Below are 17,518 nucleotides of genomic sequence, written 5' to 3' on the forward strand. Positions count from 1 at the left end.
CTGTCCTCACAATTCTGAACATTTTTGTGCTTAATCCCTGACAGGACAAGGTTCAGCACACACCATTCCCTACCAGTGCCCCTCTCCAGTCATTCAGACCCTTTTGCAAGAGTCAAAGTGTTGCTCAGCTCTGAGTGGGCTGTGTTTGCACAACTCTCCTCAGGAGCTCTGGATTCCTATAGTTTAGGGGTCTAAGAAAGGGCATTTATTACCTGGTCACTCTCCAAGCACAACAGCCTAGAGATGGCTACAGGCACTGTGGTCAGTGGAGGAAGGAAAGGTTGTGCTGTTGGGAATGTGGGTAGGTGGGAGAAGGGCTGGCCAAGCAGGTCTGAGTATCCCCTCTTCTCACTGGTTATTCCCACAGTGGTGGTTTGGGGGTTTTTTTGAGACATACAGATAATTTTCAGGGCTGTAAAAGGCAAAACAATGCAAGAAAAGAAAAGGCAAGAGGGAGGAATGTTACCTTAAGTGTGTCATGGCTGCATCCAGTTTTCTCTCAGCCTCTCTGCCAACATTGGAGTTGCCTATTTCCTGCTTTCTAAATCTCTTCCTAATATCTTCATTTCCCCTCTTGGGCTCTCATCTCCTTCCCTTACTTACACAAGATTTAAGGTCACTCCTCACCCTCAGTGCTGCATCAAGGTTTGGTGTGCTCAGCACAAGAAATCATGGAGCTGCTAGATTGAGTCCAGAGGAGGCCATGGAGATGCTCCAAGGGCTGGAGCCCCTCTGCTCTGGAGCCAGGCTGGGAGAGCTGGGGTGTTTACACGGGGAAGGCTGCAGGGAGAGCTCAGAGCCCCTCCCAGGGCCTAAAGGGGCTCCGAGAGGGCTGCAGGGGGACTTTGGACAACTGGCACAGGATGCCCTGAGAAGCTTTGGCAGCTCCACAGTGTTCCAGGCCAGCCTGGACAGGGCTTGGAACCACCTGGCCTAGTGGAAGGTGTCCTGCCCATGGCAGCAGCATGGGATTGGATAATCTTAAAGATCACTTCCCCTCTGGTTCGATGAGTCAGTGTGGATGATCTGGGGGCAAGAGCTGAGGTTCTTTACTAGACCAAGGTTACTAGAGAAGCTGTGGATACTTGAGATTATCCAGGTGCAGCTGTGGCTCCTTTGAACATGCTGGATAGTGGCACAAAGGCATGGGGAGAAGCAGCCTGGCAGGAGGGACACCGGTGGCACCCTGAGGGATGTGTCCCTTGGTGCAGGCCAGGTTTATTCACACTCTCCCAGGTACGCCGTGTTCAATGAGGATGGGTCCCTGGCTGAGCTGAAGGGGTTTGAGGTGAAACGCCGGGGAGAACTGCAGCTGGTGAAGATATTCCAGTCATCTGTGTTCGAAGCCTTTCTGAAAGGCAGCACCCTGGAGGAGGTCTACGCTTCCGTGGCCAAGGTGGCCGATTACTGGCTGGATGTGCTCTACAGCAAGGTAGGCACAGCTCAGCAAGTCTGCACTCCAAGGTGGAGCCTGGGAAGGAGCATCTGAGCTGCTCAGGCACTGTGGGAGGGTGGACTTTGCTTGCACAGTCAGGGGTCTCCTGTGCCACTTTACCACTCAGTCGCTTCATAGATGACACTGAGCTGGGTGGGAGTGTGGATCTACTGGAAGGCAGGAAGCCCTGCAGAGGGAACTGGACAGGCTGTATATCCATGTGCCAAACCCAGTAGTGTGAGGTTCAACAAGGTCAAGTGCCAGGTCCTGCACAGGGGTCACAACAACCCCGTGGAATGCTCCATGCTGGGGGCATCGGGTCTGGAAAGGCACCTGACAGGAAAAGATCTGGGCATGCTGATCAACAGTGACTAAACACATGCCCAGGTAGACAAGAAGGGCAATGGCACCTGGCCTGTACCAGCCATAGCATGGCAAACAGGACCAGGGCAGTAATCATCCCTCTCTGCTGGACACTGGTGAGGCACCTTGAACCCCTCATGACAAGAAAGACATTGAGGGGCTGGAGAATGTCCAGAGAAGGGAAAAGAGCTGGGGAAGTGGCTGGAACGCAAATCTAATGAGGAGCAGTTGTAGGGGCTGAGCGTGGAGAAGAGGAGATTCAGGGGGGACATTCTTACTCTACAACTACAATAGGATGGAACCATGTGGGACGTACAACGCCCACAATCCAGGTACCACTCCCAACGAGGGAACAAATGACAGGATTAGAAGAAACAGCCTCAAACTACAGCAGGGGAGGTTTAGGTTGAATAATAGAGAAAATTTCATCTCCAAAAGGATTGTGCAGCTCTGACACAGGCTGCCCATGGCAGTGGGTGGAATCCCTATTCCTGGAAGAATGTATAAGCTGTGTGGATGTGACTCTTGTGTACATGGTTAGTGGTGGCTTTGGTATACTGCTGGGGGAATGATTTGACTTGGTGATACTAGAGGGCTTTTCAACCCAAATGATTCTGTGAGATAAGAGGGTGGGAGGGAACATGAGTCTAACTAGGTCCTTGTCATGACCTGCTGGTCCGGGGGCGTGATGTTCATCATAAATTCTCATCAGGTTGAACAAACACACCACTCACGTGTCAGGAACTCTTTATGTCTTATTGTACAGTTGCTGTAACTCCAGCAACCAGCCCACTGCATAAGCTCAAAAGGTGTTAGTCAACAAGCCAATTCTTACAATAGACTTCCACAAGAGTGGAAGCAAATAAGCCCTTAGTTTTGTATGTAACACTTCAAAAAGCTCTCAACTCCCACCACAAGCTCCTTAAAATGCACTGGCTCACAAGCCCCAGTAGACCCCCAGTATTCAATGGTACTGGCTAACAAGCTGCAACACACCATCACACAAAGGTGCTGGTGCATGAGCCACAACACCACTACTCAAAGGTCCTGGCTAACAAGCCACAACACACCTTTACGAAAGCTCCCCACTCCCACAACAGGGTTCAATACCAAGTATGAAGTAGAATATGATGGCTCTTTGCTCAGGCAAAGCAAGGGAAGAAAACAATATCACCAGTCCTTAGATCTGTGTTGGTCTTGCTTTGGTCATGCCATATGGATAGTCGAGAGCTGGGGCAAACAATGAGACAAAGAAAGTGGAAGAGAAAGAGAGGAGAAAAAGAAGAGAGGGCACCTCTTTGCTCCCTTTCATGCACAGCAAGCCCTTCTTCTGGATGTGTGTTGGAGAGGGGACTAAGCCTGAGTCTTAAGGCGTAGCAGGGAATTGGCTCAGAACAGCACTGCCGCACGTCTGTGGGACACTCTCTTCCAATCGCACCTTTCCTGTAGCAAAACTCAGAATGTTTGAGACAAAACATGTTTAGTTCTAATCCTCTACAGTCCTTCGTTTTGTGATGCTGTTTTACAACAAATTCTTGGTGAGCGTAACTTTGTATGCACAACACAAAGCTGTACTGCTGCAGCTGGGCTGATGCAATTGTTGCCAACCTGAAACCCACACACCCTCTTTTTTATAGATCCCACTAGTAGCTGCACCGGGAAGCAATTCCCAGGCTCCCAGTAAAGAGACACACCAGCTGTGTGTGGTGTTCCCTCTTTCTAACAGCAGCAAAGTTTGATCATTAGTTCTTGCTAACTTTGGGCTTTTCCCTGGCCTTCAGGCTGCCAACATGCCTGATTCAGAGCTGTTTGAGCTCATCTCAGAGAACCGCTCCATGTCACGCAAACTGGAGGACTACGGGGAGCAGAAGTCCACCTCCATCAGCACTGCCAAGCGCCTGGCAGAGTTTTTGGGGGACCAGATGGTGAAGGATGCAGGGCTGAGCTGCCGTTTCATCATTTCCAAGAAACCAGAAGGATCTCCTGTCACCGAGAGGTAACCCCACCTGGAGGGGCCAGGACTTCTGGCAGTGTGTGAGAAACCAAGAGGGGATGCACAGGCAGCAAGAAGGGAGGGAGGTGGAATACATGGCCAGGTGATCGCCTGAATCTGGCACAGGCTGTGAGCAGGGCAGGGGATAAGACTGGACAGCCCAGTGGCCTCGCAGGATTTTAGGAGAAGCCTGGAGGATCTCCACAGGCTGGGAGAGTAGATTATGGGGTGCTGGGACATTGATTACCTGCCTTCTCCAGGGCCATCCCCCTTGCCATCTTCCAAGCTGAGCCCAGTGTGCGCAAGCACTACCTCCGGAAATGGCTGAAGAGCCCCTCGCTGCAGGACTTCAACATTCGCGCGGTGAGTGAGGCATCCCTGCAGGTGACACCACATCTGGGACATGGGCTCGTCCTGTTGGAGACACAACCTGGGTGGTGGCCTCCTGTGCTCACAAAGCAGGGGGCTGGGGTGAGGGTGCTACTGGGATGTTTGATCCTGTGTCTGGGGGCCCTTCTGCTTGGCTTTCTTTTCTGCCCAAGCTCTGCCCTCTTTCCAGATCCTGGACTGGGACTACTACATCGAGAGGCTGGGCAGCACCATCCAGAAAATCATCACCATTCCTGCAGCCCTGCAGCAGGTACAGGGCAGTGAGGGGTGGACAGGAGGAAGGATTTCTGCAGGGGACTCAGTGTGATTTGGAGCTATTCTGCAGGTAAAGAACCCAGTGCCACGGGTCCGACACCCAGACTGGCTTCACAAGAAGCTCCTGGAGAAGAATGATGTGTACAAACAGAAAAAAATCAATGAGCTTTTTGTTTCAAAAGGCAAGAAACAGGTAAAGAGGGGGAGGGAAAGGTGCTGGCAGTGCCAGTGGGGCTTTTCTCTTGCAGCCTCTATCCTCCTGCTCTCCTTGCTCTCTCAGATTCTTGCCAACCCGCCTGTGGAGGGGACACCCAGCTCACAGGTCAGTGATATAGAGGACTTTGGGGCTGTCAAGATCCCTCTGCCACTGGTTCCCATTGCAAATAAGCGGAAGCGCATCCCTGCAGCAGAGGAAAGCCAAGAGATGTCCCAGGAACTGGAGCTGTCCCAGTCCTGGCGAGAGATCCTGGGCCCACCTCCATCCCTTGGCACCACCAAGGTAGGTGAAGCAGATTTTGCAGGGGATGCCCCAGGATTGTATTCATCCATCCAAGCTTGGGTGCTTCCAGGAGCAAGCTGTGGGTTTCACAGCTGCACTCTGAGAACCCACACTCTGAACACACATGGTTCTGGGATACAAAGAGACATACTACCAGGACACAGAAAAGCAATCACTGATAGAGAAAAGGGGGTGGTGGCTTCACAGTTGGGGCAGAACATGATGTGAGACTGGAGGCTGCAGGGCTAGGCTCTATGGTGTGATGTTGTGGGGCTGGGACGCTTTTGCTGATTTCTTTCTTGCGGTCACCCCACTCAGGAGGAGCGTCTGGTGTGGCTGCGCTTCCACCAGAAGAAGTGGGAGCTGCAGGCTCGGCAGCGGCAGGAGCGGAGGAAGAGGCGGCGGCTGGAGGATGGCGGGGCGGTGGGCGGAGGCGTGGTCCGCGATGCCCTGTCCAGAGGGCTGGGCAGTTACCTGCGCCGCACAGCGCGCAGCATCCTGGACTTGCCCTGGCAGGTCGTGCAGGTACTGGGGAGGGGACCTGCCACAGAGCAGCCTGGGGCACAAGCCTCACATTTACACTCTGTGGTCAAATGGTGAAGTCCAGGAGCCCTGACCTACCCCATGTAAATGTTTGCCCTGGGGAGCCCAGGAGGGGCTGCAGAGCCTCAGACTCACACACATCTGGATAGAAACAGGTGTCTACAGAGTCATTCTTGGTGACTCTGAGATGCATGGGTAGATCTGCTGGTGGGGCAGCTCTAGTTCAGCCTGCGGGCAGCACTGTGCAGTCACAGAATGGCAAAAACATCAGCTGAGGCTTGGGCAGCTTTCCTGTGCCTCTGGTCCCACATCCTGCTCAGTCAGGGTCACCCAGAGCTGAGGTCTCAGGAACATGTCCTGGAATATCTCCAAGGATGGAGAGCACCACTTCCATCCATAGGCAACCTGGACCAGGTTCACCTTTGCAGGGAAGAAGTTTCTGACATGCAGAAAAACCCTCCTGCATTCTGCTTTGTGCCTATGATGTCTAGTCCTTCCACTGGGCACCACTGGGAAGAGTCAGGTTCTGTCTCTCTGCACTTCCCATTGGGTATATATATGTGGATGAGATCCCTCTGAGCTTTTTCTGCTCTGAGATAGACAGTCCCAGTTCTGCCAGTCTTCCCTGATATGAAAGATGCTGCAATCCCTTCTTCCTCCTTGTGACTCTTCACTCTATTCCTTATGTCCATGTCCTGTGTTAAGGAGCCCAGCACTGGCCATGGGATTTCAGCGGTGCCTAGAAGCCAACAATGTACAAATGAAGAGGTGGGGTGGTGTCATCCAGGTGTTTTTACAAACCTTTGTTATGTGTGGTCACCTAAGCCTAGCCCCTGTCACCCACTTCATCCTCCAGAAAGGTGTCAGAGCTGCAGGTCCAGGACTTCAAGTGACTTGGATGACAATCCCTGGAGCTGGTTGGCCAGCCAGAGGCAGAGTTTCCTTCATGGTGCCCTGGGACAGTAGCAGGACACAGGGACTCCAGAGCTGAAAGTGATGACTCTCTAAGCCCCCACTTTGGTTTTAGCCACCAGCTGACCATATAGATCCCCCCAGAGTGCTCTGCACTGTAGATGTAAGCACTGATGGCATGTTGGATCTCCTGCTAACACTGACCTCGTGCCCCATGTCCTGCAGATAGCTGAGACCAGCCAGCCTGGGCTGTTCCGGCTGTGGGCGGTGATAGGGAGTGACCTGCACTGCATTAAGCTGAGCATCCCCCGTGTCTTCTACGTCAATCAGCGCGTCCCAAAGCCTGAGGAGGGAACAGCCTACAGGAAGGTGAGGACCTACCCCTTCTGGAAGGGGAAACAGCTGCTTGCACTGAGGTAAGGCACTTCACCTCCCCTGTAAGCAGGAGTTACAAGCGTCTGCCACGCAACACCTCCTACCCCATGGATATCCTTCATCCAGGCCCTAGTCCCTCTGCTAATCCCAGTCTGCCTGGAAATCAAGTTCTCTGTTAAAGGAATTGTAATGTGCATGAGCATAACCCACTGATTTCCTTAGGAGAGGGCACCAGGGGCTGGCCTGGCTCAGAGTCTGGCTCCTGGCAGTGGTGCCATGTGGTGGGATGTGTCCCAGTTATCTTGTCCCTTACCTTGGCAGGTAAACAGAATCCTGCCCCGCTCCAACTTAGTTTACAACCTGTACGAATACTCTGTTCCTGAAGACATGTACCAAGAGCACATCAACGAAATCAATGCAGACCTCTCTGCTCCGGACATTGAGGGAGTGTATGAGACACAGGTAACTCCTTCAGGTGCTCGTCTTTAAGGGTTGCTGAGCAGTAGCTTGTTAGTCTGAGTTCCAGTGGTGAGACATCAAAAATCCAAGACCCTGGACATTGTCCAGGAAAGTGGGAATTATGCTCATATGGACAGAAGTCCTGGGCATCAGCACATGGGTTACAGTATGTTGAGAAAGGGACTTCAGTTTATTTGGAGTTAGGAAACTTTGGGGAAAGAAATTAGGAGCTTCCTCTAAACTAATCCTGACCTAGCCTGCTGGTATTGTAACCAGGAAAGAGAAAGGGCATTTGGAGTAAAGTGGGGGAAAAACCCAACATATGTGGAGTGATACATAGGTCGGAGTGCCACGTCCTCTAAAACAAGGTTGTAAAAGCTTTAGATATAAGAACAGCATATAACTTGAAAGTTTGGGAAGAGCAAGAACAACTAAATGAAATTCTGTATAAAGCAATGAGGCTAAAATTCAATTTGCCAATGCTGAGAATGAAGGTGGAAACCTGGGATGCTTGCTTCCAGTGAGGATGCTGGTTTGTCCAGCAGATCAAAACTTGATGACAGGAATTTAATGAAGAAGATATTGTAGTGAAAAGACCTGACCTGTATGGAAGTGGCAGAATAGACCACACCATTGTAAGAGTGGAGTTAAAGAAAACATGAATGCTGGTGAATTTGATACTGAAATGCACCGTAGGATTGTTATGGATTAAAAGTCCTGAGTAGGACAAGCTTTGCTGTGAGCAGAGGTGCCACTGGCCATGAAATGCTTTCTGAGGTGCAGGAGGCTGCAAGGGCAAAAAGATCATCACAGAGTTGGGAGACTTGTTACTCAAGTTACTTGTGTAACTTATGAAGAATTCCAGTGGGACATAGTTGAAGAAAACTTTTTTAATCACCTCAAGTTTCTACTTTTGAAAAATTTGAAGAAAAGTCTCTCAAGGCAAGGCACAACACTTAATGATTACGTGGAGGCTGTGAAATCCTATGGTGATGTAAAAGGTTGAACCATATATGCCATCATCAATTGAAAATGGGTCCTCGCCAAACCCTACTGAGGTTAGGTAAGCAGCAGCCAAAATGTGCTTCAGATTACTTGTCTGAAGTGACTGGCTTGTACTCAGATTCTTTATATCTATAGACCTTCCTCTAGAAAAACCTGAGTCTTCTCTACTCTAGTAGAGCTTATAAGTGGGAAGAGAAAAAACCAAGAAGTTTAGAGAAAATTAAATGAGCAGCTGAAGTAAAACGAAGGACATGGAGAAGTTTTAAAGATATGAAGGGATTTAGATAGTCATGGGGTACCAGCATCTGTCATCTGAGGGAAGGTTGAGTGAGTTGGACTGTGCAGCCCAGAAGAGACTCAGGGGACCTGCTTGATGGGAAGAGTGGAGAAGAGGCTCTGCTCTGGCACCCAGGAAAGAATGGGCAACAGTGGACACAACCTAAAACATGTAAATTCAGTGTAAATGTCAGAAAAAACTTCTGCAAATATCTTTGAGCAGGTTGCCCAAGGGGTTGTGGAGTTTCCATCCTCAGAGACATAGTTAACCCAGCTGGACACTAGCCTGGGCAAGGAAAGCTCTGTCTTGATCTTTAAACATCTGCAGTGCAGTTCTGATTATTATCCCAAAAAACCCAGCAGGACTAACAGAGGGATGCAAGGGAGGGAACAGTTTGCCCTCAGGGATGGAACTTAGATGGGACTGCTTCATCTTGCTGAAGAGATGTGAGGAGCCTCCACAACTAAAACTAGCACAAGGGAAGAGCAATTAGGCAACAAATGTTTGTTACTTCTCACTAGTTTGGGACCAGATTCCTCAGCAAGCCATTCAAGAGTCTCCAACAGCAGTGGACTTGACAGCTACGGGGTTAATAAAACAGGATGGCTCTGTGGTGAATCTCCCACCATGCTCCATTATCTGGAGGTTCAAATGGAGCCCCTGCCTCGGAGTGAGAGACCACAAGTTGCAGAGCAGCAAGATTGCCCAAATATTGCTCCACACGTCCTCCAAAGTACCTTGATGGTAGGGTCTGGGCGTATATAGGTAGATGTGGATTTCGAGATACCTGTTCTATAGCTTTAGCAAGGCTGATAGTACCAAACTCATGCGAAGGCACCTCAGATATGTGCTACCTGTGGCTTTTAATCTGGGTTGTTCTAGGTCTGCAACCCCCAAGAAGAGCTTAGTAGTCAGTTGTTCCATCACATCTCTCCCCATCATTCCAGGTGCCACTGCTGTTCCGTGCCCTGATCCACCTGGGCTGTGTGTGCATGGTCAGCAGGCAGCTCGTCCGGCACCTGGCAGGGCGAGAGGCTGAAACCTTCAACATTGAGCACCTGGAGATGCGCTCACTGGCTCAGTTCACTTACCTGGAGCCAGGTGAGGCATCCTGGAGAGGGGCTCCTGGGGCACCTGGCACCCATGGGCACCGCTGATGCTCTGTGCTCTGTGTCCCCAGGAAGCATTCGCCACATCTACCTGTACCACAGCGCCCAGGGCAGCAAGGCAGTCCTGGGCCTCTTCATCCCCTCCCAGCGCAAGGCTGCTGTCTTTGTGCTGGACAAGGTAAGGAAGGCTGTGGAGAGTGGAAAATTGGGGGTGCTGATGGCTGGACATGCCCTGACCATATGCCCTCATAGCCCCGAAAGCCCCCATGTCCTGAACTGATCCCCACAGCAGGGAAGGGAGAGATTCTGCCCCTCTGCCTTGCTCAGGTGAGACCCCACATGCTCAGCTGCTGAAGCAAGTTCAGAGGAGGCCACAGAGATGCTCTGATGAAGGCTGGAGCACTTCTGCTTTGTAGACAGGCTGGGAGAGCTGGAGGTGTTGAACCAGGAGAAGAGAAGGCTCCAGGGAGACTTTAGAGCCCCCTCCAGTGCCTTAAGAGAGCTGGAAAGGAACTTTGGACAAGGGATGGAGTGACAGAACAAGGGGGAATGGCTTCCCACTACCAGAGTGCAAGGTTAGGTAGAATATTGGGAGGAAATTGTTCCCTGTAAGTGTTCTAGGCCAGGTTGGATGGGGCCTGGAGCAACCTGGTCTAGTTGACCTCAGGTTGCACTAGGGGAGGTTTAGGATGAATATTAGGAAAAACTTCACCAAAAGAGTTGTCAAGCCCTGGCACAGCTGCCCAGGACAGTGGTGGAGTCACCATTCCTGGAGGGATTTAAAAGATGTGAGGATGTGGCACTTGGAGACATGGTTTAGTGGTGGCCTTTGGCAGTGTTGCGTGAACAGCTGGGCTTGATCATAAAGGTATTTTCCAACCTAAACAATTCTGAGATTATGTATTATCTGTGGCAGGGGGTTGGACTAAGACAACATTTAAAGGTCCCTTCCACCCCAAACCTGATAGGGCCAGGCAGCAGGAGGTTTCTTCGTACATCACACATCCCTGCCAAGTTTTAGCAGGGCCCCTGCCACTGCACGTCCCAGAGTTGCTCTCCTCCTGCTCTGACCTGGTCCCTCCTCCACCCAGGTACGCAGCAACCAGATGCCAAACCTCACCACCCTGTTCTCAGTGGAGCGCGCGGCTCTGCTGGAAAAGGTGGGCAAGGAGCTCTTGCCCCCAGACAAACACACCTTCGAGGTGCGCGCTGAGACCGACCCCAAGGCCATCTACAGAGGCGTCCAGCGGCTGCTCTTGGGCTACAAGGTGAGATGAAGGTGTGGGGAAGGTTTCAGTGGGACCGTTTGGACTAAGGGAAGGATGCTGTGGAAGGCACTGGTATAGCAGTTCCAAGAACACCTGCTTGTAACTGCTGGACCCACGGTCATGAAGTGGCTGCTTGTTTTGCTTGTGTGGGGCTTATCTGGGGCAGTATCAGCAGCAAGGCCACCTCACGATCTCGCTCCATCCCTGCACTCAGCTGGAGAGCTGGTGTTGTTGTGGGTGCATGCTTCAGGAATGTTGGGGTGTGCTGTCCCAGAACCGTGGGGACCTGCTGTGGGGATGGAGCACCTGACACCACCTGACACTTCCTGTTGAGCAGGTGAGAGGTGCACCAGGATATGTCTCTTTCTTCTTGCTGCAGGATGAGCGCCGGGGCCCCACATTGGTGGCTGTGCAGTCCAACTGGGACCTGAAGCAGCTGGCAAGTGGGATCCCCATCATGGAGGAGTTCCCCTTGGTCCCCATCCGGCTGGTAGACGACATGAGCTACTCCGTCCTGGACTGGCAGCGCCATGCCGCCCGCCGCATGATTCGCCACTACCTCAACCTGGACACCTGCCTCTCCCAGGCTTTTGAGATGAGCAGGTACCCAAGGTGGCCATGTTCCCCTGAGGCTGCCATGCCCTCAGTGGGACCACAGGAGTTGTCTCACCCCTTGAGGGGACGGTCAGGGTCCCTGTTTTCCCTGCAGCCATGCTCATGCCAATGACCACTGATGTCTCTGTGCTTCAGGTACTACCACATCCCCATTGGAAACCTCCCTGATGACATCTCCACCTTCGGCTCTGACCTGTTCTTCTCACGCCACCTTCGTCGTCACAACCACCTGCTGTGGCTGTCCCCCACGGCCCGCCCCGACCTGGGGGGGAAGGAGGCCGATGACAACCGCCTGGTCATGGAGTTTGATGAGAGAGCCTCAGTCGAGATCAACAACCCTGGCTGCTACTCCACAGGTGAAGAGGGAGGAAGGTGGGAGCACTGAATGGGGCAGAGCTGGATCCTGCTCTGTGAGTCCTGCAGAGGTGTGGATGCAGTCCCCAAAGAGTCTCTATGGTGACAGTTGTAACCAGCAGCTTTTGGGTTTCAGCATCTGTATGGGTAAGGAGGATGCTATGGGCATGCCCTGGAGCAGGGAAGGCTCACCTGAAACATGTGCAGGCATCAAAATGGGGATTCTTTACCAATGACCACTGACAGCAGCACTTGGCAGACCACCTGCAATGTTGTCAGCCCAAGGACAGCTCACTCGGTCATCACTGGTGATGCTGGGACAGACCTCTCTTAGGCAGCTTGAGTTCTTCTAAGGTCCACTGTTGCAGCCTCCAGGAAAACTGGTGGTCCCCAGAGGGTCAGTAGGTCTGAGTCTTGTTGAAAGACAAGGCTCAATCAACACCTATGAAGGTCCAGTCATGCCTGTGAAAGCATCTGTCCTCTGAGTGCAGTAGCACCTCTAGATCACCCTGTACCTGTGAAAAGCACTTCTGGCAGCAGCAGGAGGGTGTTCCTGGTCCTTTCCCTGCCTCCCTGCTGACAGCTGTGTCTGCCTCTTAGTGTGTCTGGAGCTGGACATCCAGAGCCTGGCTGTGAACACCGTGTTGCAGTCCCACCACGTGAATGACATGGAAGGAGGCTCCAGCATGAGCATTAGCTTCGATGTGATTCAGCAGGCATCCCTGGAGGACATGGTCACAGGGAACCAAGCTGCCAACATCCCAGCCAGCTATGATGAAACTGCCCTCTGCTCCAACACTTTCAGGTGTGGCTTGAGAAACAGCAGGAAGTAGAGAGGTGGTCTCCACCCTGGCAAGTCCCCTCAGGGTTCTACTTCACTCCCTCCTGGCTTTAGCCTTTCCCCAGCAGTAGGGCTTGTAGGGTGGTCTAAGTATAAATCCAGGCCTCCAGTGCATGGCAGGCATCTTCTCCAACACTTTGGAAGATTCTCAGAGCTGCCTGGTGCCTCAGCCAGCAGATGCATGGGGATGTTGCTTTCTCCTTAGTTCATGCTCCGCCAGGTTATAGAGGCATATATGTGCTGAGGGCTGAAGAAGGGAGTTCCTGTTCTAAATCCTCTAGTGTGTCTGTAACATGTCCCTGTCAGGAAGGGGGAAGTGTTGCTCATCGCTGGTGGGTGATGCCAGTCTCTACTCATTGGCAGGATTTTGAAGAGCATGGTGGTGAGCTGGGTGAAGGAGATTACGCAGTACCACAATGTCTATGCAGACAACCAGGTCATTCACTTTTACCGCTGGCTCCGCTCTCCTTCCTCCCTGCTTTATGACCCAGCACTGCACCGCACGCTCCACAACATGATGAAGAAGCTTTTCCTACAGTAAGTGAGGTCAAGTGTGCCAGTCTGGTGGATGGGGAATGGAGAGGCGTGATGTTAGTGACCAGGATCAACCACAGTGATCCTCCAGAAAGGTGGGCAGTAGGAGGGACCTCTCATCCTCTTTGGGTGACTTCCCTTGCCCAGTGTTGCTGCATGTTGACTCTAGGCTGAGGAATCAACACGTGCTCTTTGAGTCACATATGCCCCTCATGCATTGCTTTCCTGCCCACTGATGCCACCCTGTGCCCTGTTGCAGGCTAGTGGCTGAGTTCAAGCGCCTGGGCTCTTCTGTGGTCTACGCCAACTTCAACCGCATCATCCTGTGCACCAAGAAGCGGCACATTGAGGATGCCATCAGCTACATGGAGTATATCATCAACAGGTGAGGTGCACCTGGAGGTGGGGCTGGGGCAGGGCTCAAGACCAGGGAGGAGGATGCTGATTTTTTGTCTTCTAATGCGCCTCAAAACTGAATTTATTTTTTTGGCAAAGCTACGGAAGGGACAAGGCCTCCCAGTTCTCTTGCTGTCATGCCTGGAGTAGTGATCTGTCCCTAGCTGCCCTCTATGGGCAGTATTCCAAGTATACTCATAGGATTCAATCCTGAAGAGACTTCAAGGAGAGCCTGAGATGCCCAGCAACTTGTCCCCTGGCTGGCTGTCCACATCCCAGCTGTGGTATAGGCACCTTGATACAAGAACAAAGAGCCAAGCGTCCTTGGGCATGGCTTCCCCTGGGATCCCTAGCAGGGGCCCAGTGGAAAAGGGGACACTCCTCTCTCCTGGCCAGCACCACATCCCCACAGTGTCCCATGGAGTAGAGATGGTGCTGACACAGGAACTGACTGCAGTTTCCTCCCTCCAGCATCCACTCCAAGGAGATCTTCCACTCTCTGACCATCTCATTCTCCCGGTGCTGGGAGTTTCTGCTCTGGATGGACCCAGCAAATTATGGAGGTATCAAGGGAAAAGTGGATTATCGCATCCACTATGGGGAGGTAAGAGATGGGAAGCACCCTGTCCCTTGGGAGCAGAGTAGGGAGGTGTTGGCTGGGCATGAGAGACTGCTATGCATGTGACCCCCAGAAGGACACCAGGAAGACATTGGAGGAGGAGGAGGAGAGTGAGGAAGAGGAGGAGGAGGAGGTAGCGAGGGAAGAAGAGGAGGAGAAAGGGGAGCCAGATGTGGAGGAGCTGCTGGAAAATAACTGGAACATTGCACAGTTCCTGCCCCAGGCCGGCTCCTGCCAGAGCTACTTCTTGATGATCATATCAGGTGAGCAGCATGGGGAGATGATGAGGTCATTGTGCCCCTCCAGTGCCAATTCTGGATAGGAGCTGGAGCCTTGCCTATGTCTTCCCAGCCTACATCGTGGCTGTGTATCACAGCATGAAGGAAGAACTGCGGCGTAACACCCCTGGGAGCACCCCCATCAAGAGGAGGAGCACCAGCCAGGTGTCCCAGGAGGCTTTGGGGGAGCTGAGGGCCATGCCTGGTGAGTGCCAAGCCCCAGGACGGCCCTGCTGCAGGTAGAGACACCCACCTTGCTTGCCCTATGTACCACCAATCAGTTCAAACACTCTCTGCTTTACCCCTCTAGGCATGATCACCTTCTCTCAAGATTACGTGGCCAATGAGCTCACCCAAAGCTTCTTCACCATCACCCTGAAGATCCAGAAGAAGATGGCTGGTTCCCAAAATGCCACAGAACCCTCAGACATGTTCCCAGTCCTGCCTGGCTCCTACCTGCCACTCAACAACCCAGCTCTGGAGTTCATCAAATATGTCTGCAAGGTCAGCAGGGGTGGGCCAGGCTTCTTGGCTGAAGGATTGGGGTCTGACCTGAAATTCTGGTCCTTGTCCATTGCTGCAGCTTCTCCCAGGATGGATCTTTTTACTGGTCCTGAATCTATATGAGGGTCACAAGGATCTGAGCTGTCCTTAGAACAGTGTCTGCTGCTAGGCTCATCTGGCTTTTATCCTTGCAGGTCCTCTCCCTGGATGCCAACATAACCAACCAGGTGAACAAACTACGCCGGGACCTGCTGCGCCTCATCGAGGTGGGCGAGTTCTCAGAAGCAGCCCAGTTTCGGGACCCTTGCCGCTCCTATGTGCTTCCTGAAGTCATCTGCAGGAACTGCAACTTCTGCAGGGATTTGGACCTGTGCAAGGACCCTGCCCCTTCCCAGGTGCAGCTTCTCTCCTAGGGACAAAAGAGGCCCCAGTACAGCAATGCTGGAGGCCAGCCGATCATCTTACCCACTTGATCTCCCCCTTGTTTGGCAGCTTTGCCTGCTGTCCATGATCATCCTCTCCTAAAGCAAATTTTCTGTTCATCTTTTCTAGCTGCATGTGATGAATCTGAACATGCTTGGGCTTTGGCTTATGTTCTGTCCTCTCCAGAAACAAGTTCCACCATCCCAGTGCATGGGACTTGTGGTTGCTTACGCCCCTCTTTTTGCCCCTAGGACAGGCTGGTGGTGCCCGGCTGGCTCTGCCCCAGCTGCCATGTGCAGTATGATACTGATGCCATCGAGATGGCGCTGGTGGAAGCCCTGCAGAAGAAACTGATGGCCTTTGTGCTGCAGGACCTGGTAAGCACAGGGATCCCCCACTCTGCCCATTTCACTGGTTGTCTGTGCCTGGACACATTCACTTTGCCAGTGGCAGAGAAGCTTGGCCTCATCTCTTGACCCACCTGAACCTCCTTGGCCTCCAGGTGTGCAGAAAGTGTCACGGTGTGAAGGAGACACACATGCCTGTGTACTGCAGCTGTGCTGGAGACTTCACCCTCACCATCTCCTCCCAGGTACTTCAACACCTGCCCAGCCCAGCCGAGCCCAGCAGCTCAGTGAGGGGCCCTAAGGTGCCCTGTGCCTCCTCTGCCTCTGCTCTAACTGCACATCCTGCAGCACCTGCTGAGCTGCTCTCTGGCCAGCCCTGCCCAGCCACTCCACCAGAGCCCTCAGAGCCCCTGGCTGCCCAGGATGCTGGGTAGCCTCCTTCCCACCCTGTTCTTCTCTTCCCAGGTCTTCATGGACCATGTCAGTGTCTTCCAGAACATTGCCCGGCACTATGGCATGGCTTACTTGCTGGAAACCATTGAGTGGCTGCTGCACACCAACCTCCAGCTCCAGCAATGAGGGCTGGGCTGCTCTTCTTGCCTACTCCATGCTCTCACATCCATGGAGAGTAGTACTGGACCCCCTTGGCCATGGGCCAGACCACAAAGACACTGCACACCCCTCCTGCAGGGAGGAAAGAGGAGGAGAGCCATGCTTGGCACTGGGTTGTCTTTGCCCAGAGCTGCCTGGTGGGGGATTTGGGAGTTTCCAGTGGCTAGAACTGGGTTCCACAGGTCTGTACTGGCCCCAGGTGTAGTTTTAATTTTCAATTTCTGTAAATAAATGCGTGGTAGAAGGCAGGTGTCATTTTTAGGGAGGGAGGAATCAGGGGCTGTGGGTGCCAGTGGTTGTGGCACCACCCATAGCCTGGGTCATACTGGTGTATGTGGTACCAGTGGCTTACCCCATCCTCAGCCCAGCCCTTGCCAGCATGAGGCAGGCAGTGCCCACAGGTGCTGCCCACACCTGCCAGCAGGTCCTGCCTGTGGGCAGCTGGCTGCGCTGGGGTGACTTCCCTGTGCCAATGCGCTTGGGCATGCTTGGCCTGGGCACTTGTCAGCTCTCATTAAGGTATTAATGGGTCTGTCTGGTGAGGTGGGGGACCTGAGAGCCTATACACATCCCTGCAGGACCAGCAGCCCATGGCTGGAGGCTGTACATCCCTGCCATGGCAGTGCAGGGCTGGAGGATGGAGACACAGCCACCAGCTCTGAGCCCATGTCCCTCCATTTCACTGCAGTGAGTGGCCCCAGGCAAGGTTTACTGACAGCCTGTACAGTAAAGGCAGTGCAACCCTGATGATGGGGAGAAAGTGATGCATCTGACTCTACTGATATCAGAAGGCTAATTAATTACTTTATTATACTATATTATTCTATATTACATTATTCTAAACTGAATCTGCACAAAGCACTCAACTGCCCAGAATGTTGTGACTGTCAGCTGACAGTCTGACACACACACGGATTCAATGGATCAGTGAATCAAAACACTCACCCCAGAATCTAATTACCAGTTCTCTTCAAGTGAACTACCTTCCACAATGCATTCCACTTGTGAACAACAAGAGGCGCAGCAATTGAGGTAAGATTTGTTTTTTCTCTCTCTGAGGTTCAGAGAATGTGAATCCCAGAAAATATCCTTGGGAAGTTGTGCCTTGCTTT

At 52.5% G+C, this 17,518-nt stretch overlaps 1 protein-coding gene across 1 annotated transcript in view; it reads left to right on the forward strand.

Annotated features, from left to right (window-relative positions):
• The window catches only part of POLE (DNA polymerase epsilon, catalytic subunit), a 33,407-nt gene extending 16,759 nt beyond the window's left edge, over positions 1-16,648 (forward strand). The window contains exons 24-48 of the mRNA XM_064726870.1: positions 1,237-1,432; positions 3,580-3,794; positions 4,052-4,154; positions 4,351-4,431; positions 4,507-4,629; positions 4,717-4,935; positions 5,254-5,460; positions 6,616-6,759; positions 7,087-7,227; positions 9,454-9,607; positions 9,687-9,793; positions 10,707-10,883; positions 11,263-11,486; positions 11,634-11,854; positions 12,453-12,657; positions 13,057-13,230; positions 13,487-13,612; positions 14,095-14,227; positions 14,316-14,505; positions 14,594-14,725; positions 14,831-15,024; positions 15,219-15,419; positions 15,699-15,824; positions 15,950-16,039; positions 16,260-16,648. Of these exons, the coding sequence (XP_064582940.1) occupies positions 1,237-1,432; positions 3,580-3,794; positions 4,052-4,154; positions 4,351-4,431; positions 4,507-4,629; positions 4,717-4,935; positions 5,254-5,460; positions 6,616-6,759; positions 7,087-7,227; positions 9,454-9,607; positions 9,687-9,793; positions 10,707-10,883; positions 11,263-11,486; positions 11,634-11,854; positions 12,453-12,657; positions 13,057-13,230; positions 13,487-13,612; positions 14,095-14,227; positions 14,316-14,505; positions 14,594-14,725; positions 14,831-15,024; positions 15,219-15,419; positions 15,699-15,824; positions 15,950-16,039; positions 16,260-16,373 (3,997 nt within the window). The 3' untranslated portion in view covers positions 16,374-16,648. The remainder of the gene's footprint in view (positions 1-1,236; positions 1,433-3,579; positions 3,795-4,051; positions 4,155-4,350; positions 4,432-4,506; positions 4,630-4,716; positions 4,936-5,253; positions 5,461-6,615; positions 6,760-7,086; positions 7,228-9,453; positions 9,608-9,686; positions 9,794-10,706; positions 10,884-11,262; positions 11,487-11,633; positions 11,855-12,452; positions 12,658-13,056; positions 13,231-13,486; positions 13,613-14,094; positions 14,228-14,315; positions 14,506-14,593; positions 14,726-14,830; positions 15,025-15,218; positions 15,420-15,698; positions 15,825-15,949; positions 16,040-16,259) is intronic.
• The last annotated feature ends 870 nt before the right edge of the window (positions 16,649-17,518 follow it).

The sequence above is a fragment of the Zonotrichia leucophrys genome, chromosome 15 (genome assembly GCF_028769735.1).
Source record: "Zonotrichia leucophrys gambelii isolate GWCS_2022_RI chromosome 15, RI_Zleu_2.0, whole genome shotgun sequence".
Lineage (NCBI taxonomy): Eukaryota > Metazoa > Chordata > Aves > Passeriformes > Passerellidae > Zonotrichia > Zonotrichia leucophrys.